The sequence below is a fragment of the Morone saxatilis genome, unplaced genomic scaffold (assembly GCF_004916995.1).
Source record: "Morone saxatilis isolate NCDOM2014 unplaced genomic scaffold, NCSU_SB_2.0 Contig12, whole genome shotgun sequence".
NCBI lineage: Eukaryota > Metazoa > Chordata > Actinopteri > Moronidae > Morone > Morone saxatilis.
Genome location: NW_023339674.1, coordinates 8,619,576 through 8,625,945, shown reverse-complemented (window position 1 = coordinate 8,625,945; position 6,370 = coordinate 8,619,576). Strand labels below are relative to the sequence as shown.

The following is a 6,370-nucleotide window of genomic DNA, read 5'->3' as shown; positions in this document are numbered from 1 at the left end:
AGTGATACAACATGCTTGCCTCAATCCGTCCAAACAGTATACTGCATGTGCTCCGTAAAGCAGGATTGGCCTGAAACCAGCTTATCCTTTTTTTGCTGGGATTAGTGTTGAATTTGCCGTGTTGCCCTTCTGTCCTGTGCGTAACCCCATGTTCAGTGATTAGCTCATTCAGGATACATGCTCCTTATGGGTATTTCCAATAAAATACCTCATCCAGTTACCTAAAAGGATTGTAGTGTTATCAAACAGGTAGAAGCCATGCTGTAGTACTGCCTGTTGTTTTTGTAATCTTTGAATTAGAAGTCAGTGCCACTGTCTAACGCCTTTCTTGTATTCTACTACATACTGGTAATCAAAAATGAGAAGCCAACTGACGAAGGAGCTTTTATGGTGCGACAAAGTGAGTGTGTACATGTGTTAACAAATATACACAACAGATATTTTCTCTAATCTCCCAGGCTACTCCAATGCAACCTTCCTGAATGAGAGCACTGTGTTGTCCTACCGGGGAAACGGCCACATATCCCGCAGTCTAACCAACCTCTCCCTAAACCTACGTACACGAAAGCATAATGCAGCTATACTCCACGCAGAGAAGGACTCAGCATTCGTCACACTCTCTGTCCAGGATGGGTTCCTCTTCATGGAGCTTCAAAGCACCACTGAAGAGGACAGAGCCGAGAAGCAAGAGGGAGAGCAGGGTGTGTCTACAGTCAGTCTCAGAAGCAGGACGAGTGTTAATGATGGTGAGTGGCACAGCGTCCACCTGTTCATGTCAGCGCCATGGGCACAAATCTCCCGGTGGACTCTGGTGCTGGATGAAGAAATAGAGGAAGCCAGCACTTCCAGGCGCCAAGGAGGCAATCTGGACTTCCTCAGGCAGGGGGTGGACATCTTCTTAGGGGGCCTGGCCCCTGGTGCTGGGTGGTCCCTGGCTGGTTGCCTTGGCACAGTAGAGCTGGGTGGCATTGCCCTGCCTTACCTCAGTTCCTCTGATGTGAACCTTCCACGCCTACAGGAGGAGCAGTTCATCCAGACATCACTGCATACTCCGCTCCTTGGCTGCGGTGGGGCCCCCATGTGTGAACCCAACCCCTGCCTGAATGGAGGGGAGTGCCAGGACCTCTTCAACACCTACAACTGCAGCTGCGTCGAGGGCTGGGCTGGAAGACGCTGCGACTTCTTCACTAACACCTGCGCTTCCAGTCCATGTGTTCACGGCAACTGCAGCGTGAACGGGCTGACCTACCAGTGCACCTGTGAGTTTGGCTATGCAGGTATGGACTGTGATGAGGAGGTGGATGTGTGTGAAAACCACCTGTGTGCCCATGGAGGCACCTGTCTGCACGGGCCGGACAGGTACGCCTGCCTCTGCACTGAGAACTACACTGGACCCCTCTGCAAGTAAGTCGATGTGTTTGTTGGATAAACAGAAAAGCAGGAAAATAAAATAGAATAAAATAGCATTAAATAGTCACTTTCTAGTGGGGGAGGAAACAAAACAATCCCAGTATAAATATTTCATGCACTGAAGATGACTTTGCACATCAATGAACAGTTTCGAGAGCTTAGTTAGTTAGTGAACACAAAATACACAAATAAATAGCTCCAAATTGCACAAACAAGGGACTGCACAAACACAAACAAAATCCTTCACTGTAAATGTCTCCACATCTCTGCCTCTGTTCAGCATTTCAACCACGCCTGCAGCGAGCGTCTCAGAAGCTGCATTTCTATTCTAGTGTCAGCCAGAAAAGGCCTCAGTCTGCTGTGGTGTTTCACTACACAAGGCTCTCTGGTTCAGCGCCAGTTTCTTTCCCCTGTCATCTACCGTTTGCCTCGGAGAACCAGCAGGGGAACGCCTCCAACCATTTATCCTGTAAACACACAGCCTCTTGCATTTTGCCTCTTTTGCACAAGGAAAACCTTTGCAAGTGTCTCGCTAAGCAAGACACCAGACAAGCTGCACATCTCCCTTTACTGGGAACATCTACGCTGCAAAGTTTTCATCAAAATGACTTCTTTTTGTTTGTGTCTCTTGTTTGTGTCTCTTTCTACCCCCCTTCCCCGTCTTTCTTTCTGTTCCTCTCCAGTGAACGCATTGAAGAAATTCCGTGGTACATTTCTACCAGAAATGTGTAAGTTGCTCTGTTTTTTTTTCTCTCAGGTGTTCGCTATTTGTTTCCTGTTAGATATTTGTCTCTCAAATGTCATGTACAATGTCTCTTGTTTTTTTTGTTCAAATGCGTGCAACAAAATGGCAAGCAAAGCTAATATTAACGCTGCCTGTGACATTGTTTGTCTTGCACTGAGATACCCATGGTTTCAAATGAGTGACAACTATAGTTCAAAATAATTCCTGGCATCTAAATTAAAACTTCACCAACCAAAATTGTACACTTTACAAAATAGAAAATCCTGTGTTTTGTAACCACTGAGGGATGAATTTAAAGTTTAAAGATACATAATATTTTGGAACAGAGCTGCTGTGCTTCAGGCAAATAGAAGGTTATAGAGGCCAAAAGAAATGGCTACCTTTTTAATTCCTGTACATGTGATTTCACATCCTGCTGGTGAGTAGTTGCCAGAGGTCTTTAATCTTATTATCCTGTCCCCCTCCTAAGCCTCTTTGTTTCTGCTGTGGAGAGCAGCAGGAAGCCAAACAGTACTGCTCCTGCGCGACTATTTCTTCTGCTTCCGGCAGACGCAATGATGTCAAACTCTGCTGCACATGCCCTGCTGAATACCCCAAGACCTCTGATACTAACACATAAGCAACACGTGTATTTACTTTCTTACATGTCTTACTGTCTTCTTCCAGGAGGCCTAAGCTACCTGTTTCTGTGTGCGGTGATGACACTAGAAACTACACCTGCTTCAATGGAGGAAATTGCACTGACCGAGAGCTGTCTTGTGACTGTCCATCAGGCTTCACTGGACACCGGTAGGAAAGGAAAAGACTTGAATACTTTTAAATAAAACCTCATTTTAAGTAAAATGGATCCAGAGCAGACTGAGATATTAAGACAAATCATCCCCTGATTAACAGAACATAGAATGAATTCAGTCACACTTTCATTAGCTGATTGGCATCAGCTGAATCATTCATGCTACACAATCACTGGCTCATTCACCAGCTATCAGCTGACTAGTAACGTCCAATCAAATTCATGCAGAAGCACAACATGGCCATTATATCCTGACACCTCACGATTTCTTGCTACACTTATACCAAAGCTGTTTTCTGCAGCAGCTCCCTCCACCACCCAAATCTCCTCCTTCATGTGCTATATTATTATTAATTATTGACTAAAATGTATTGTTTATGTATGTTTATTAAAAGGGGCATTATTTGTGGTCACCTCCTTGATAATAAGCATCTCTGATTAAACTGTGATTCTGTGTCTGCAGGTGTGAGCAGGAGGTGGACGAGTGCAAGTCCAACCCCTGTCTGAACGGAGGCTACTGTCGCAACCTCGTCAATAGATTTGTCTGCATGTGCGACATGAGCTTCGCCGGAGACACGTGCCAGACGGACGTAAGCGACATTTACTTTTATGTGGCCATGCTGCTTTGGCAGAACCTCTTTCAGCTGCTCTCATATCTCATCCTCAGGCTGGACGATGAGCCAGAAATAGACTGGGGGGGCATAGACATGTGAACATGTGAAATATGTGCGTGCTCTTGTCTTTGGGACTGTTTGAGAAAGTGAGTGCAGAGTGGGGTTTGCACGTTTGTCAGTGCATGTGTATGGGTGATAAAAAAAAAAAAGAGAAGGACCAGTGGTTTACCATACAAAGCACAGGGGATGAGGCATTTATTACAGCACACAGCACACATTAGGGTTTTCTCTAGTTTGACATCAGGTTAATGGTACCACAGAGCTGTTTCTGTGCCTTAAATGATACTTTGGTAATTAGAAGCACCTTATTTAATAGAGTTATTTATTTTGTTTAACTACATTTATTTATTTAAATAGCCATATATCACAGATGCAATAATGTCTCACAAAATCAGCACAGAAGGTTTAGTGCTGCAACTCAAGATCATTTTCGTTACTGATTAATCTGCTGATTACCGTCTTGATTATCTGACTAATCCTTTAATCTATAAACGTGACAAAATGTTCAAAAAGAACCTGCTTCAAACCTTCAAACTGCTCGTTTCAATCATCTATTACAACTTAAAGAATTTCAATATGAAACAATCTGAAACTAAGTGATTAATCAAATTATCATTACAGAACAAAACTGCATAGGATAGTCGCTGTGGTCTAAAGGGAAGGGTAGTCTACATTCAGTAAAGCACTTTTTGATGCAGTGAAGAACATTATAAAATATTTGTTATTTATAATGTCTCTCACTGAAGATATCCTGTCAGTCTTGTCTGAACTGGATTTTGGGAGCTCATACGGATGAACGTGTGAACTATCAAAAACAGTGTTGTAGTTACAAAGGCGCCTAGAGGGGCTAGAAGACGACAAGATGTCTCCCTTTGTTCTTGATGTGCGTTCAGAGCACTGTGCTCACTGACTGACTGACTGCTGTGTGCTGTTTTGTACCAAAGAAGACGTTTCTGTCTCTAAACCTTCCTGGGTGAGGCAAAAAGATATTTTAAGCCTAAATTCTTTGCAGCTCTACTTGAACGTTATGTATCAACACCCACCATGCTGTTGTGGTCAGCATATCGTAACTCTCAGAATCATTGCACTTGTGTGTTCCTTGTGAAACTACTGTGTTTATGTCTGTCTTTTAGTCTTTAGACATCATGCTGGATCATCCATGTATGACCATAACTTCCTGTCTGTCTTTTTCTTCATCATATTCTGTCCTGTCTCAATTTAAATCCAATCTCTGTCTTTGTTCTTGTTAAATAAAATAAATCTTATCAGCCTTTGTCTGTCTTCTGTCCTCTTTTCATCTCTCTCAACTAATTTTCCTCTTTCATCACCACACATTTGGTTTCCTTTCCAATTTCCTTTATCCATTCTCTCCTCCAGACAAAGTGCCGCTGAAGGTAACTGCAATACAAATCCTTTCATTGATTTCCTAACTGTGTATCGGTGAGTAAAGGAGCCGACATGCCCATGTCAGGTGGCTGGCTACTGTGACACCAAACATAGACACTTAATCTTTCTTAACAAGATGTAGTGTGAGTAGATCCCAGAAAAGCCCAAGTTCATAGACACACATTATCACACACACACACACACACACAGAGCAAAGGTACAGTGCTACAGTATTTGCACATGTTTGTCCATAGTGGCAGACTCAGGCTATTTGAGGGGCATGCCATCATTGTGCGGAAACATGTGATGCATTTATGGTGAAGCAGCTTATTCAGGGTTAGAATTAGCACCCTAGAGAGCATTTTATCTGACATAGGGGCATCAAAGGGGGCATTTTGCTGTGTTTTTTTTAAATGGGGGCACTAAACAAGGGCTGTAGATTTTGGAAGAACATTAGGAAGGGATCTTTTAATTTTTGTTTTACAATACACGTTTTTGAAAATTAACACAGCCATGGTAACACAACATCATAGTGTCCCAGCAATGCGCGACCTCCTCTTATTTTTATGAGTGACTTTCGCAAACATGTGTTCATATATTTCTAACATACTGTCCATCTATTTTTAAATATCTGGAGAAGATGTACTTTTCTGTAATCTGAGGATCAGATTAATGTGGCTGTTACAGCTTCTACCTTTATTACTTTTATCTATATATTGGGCAATTCTGTTTGGTCCACCCATATGCATGTTCTTGGTGACTCTTTTCTAAAATGGGCAGACAAATTTACATCCCTCCATTTTAATCTTCTGACTGTTGTTATAAGAGACCCAAAACTGGGAACAAATCCCTGCAGCCATGTTCCAACATCTTGTAGAAAGCCTTCCCAGAATAGTGGAGTCTGTTACGGGAACAGATTAACACTTGTGTTTTTGATTGAAATGTTCAACAATCACATTTGGGTGTCCACATACTTTTGCCCATGTAGTCAATATGCAGTAGCACTCCTCTCTTGTAAACCTACCTCCTCCCTTCCATCTTGTATTTTTCAAGTCTGTGTGTACGTGTGTGTGTGTGTGTGTGTGTGTGTGTGTGTGTGTCGTTTGCAAGCACAGGTAGCCATAATGGTGAGGAGAGAGGGGGAGGAAATGGGAAGCAGTTTTTCAGTGTCGGCACTGATGTGGCCATCCTTTGAGAGCGAGAGAAGCAGAGAGGGAGAAATGTGCTTCGCCAGCGAAAAAACAGCATCTGGCGCTGAAGTGCAGTTTCAGCAGAGAGCTGGTGGCATTCACAGAAGTTCGGTCTGCTTCACAGAAACGTATGAGGGCAGCTTATCTGGCAGGAACCACACACACACACACA

At 43.2% G+C, this 6,370-nt stretch overlaps 1 protein-coding gene across 1 annotated transcript in view; it reads left to right on the top strand.

The window, feature by feature from the left end:
* crb1 (crumbs cell polarity complex component 1) overlaps positions 1 to 6,370 on the top strand; it is a 21,178-nt gene that overhangs the window by 12,016 nt on the left and 2,792 nt on the right. Inside the window, 4 exon segments of the mRNA XM_035653603.1 lie at positions 459 to 1,404; positions 2,094 to 2,138; positions 2,822 to 2,944; positions 3,412 to 3,538. Of these exon segments, the coding sequence (XP_035509496.1) occupies positions 459 to 1,404; positions 2,094 to 2,138; positions 2,822 to 2,944; positions 3,412 to 3,538 (1,241 nt within the window).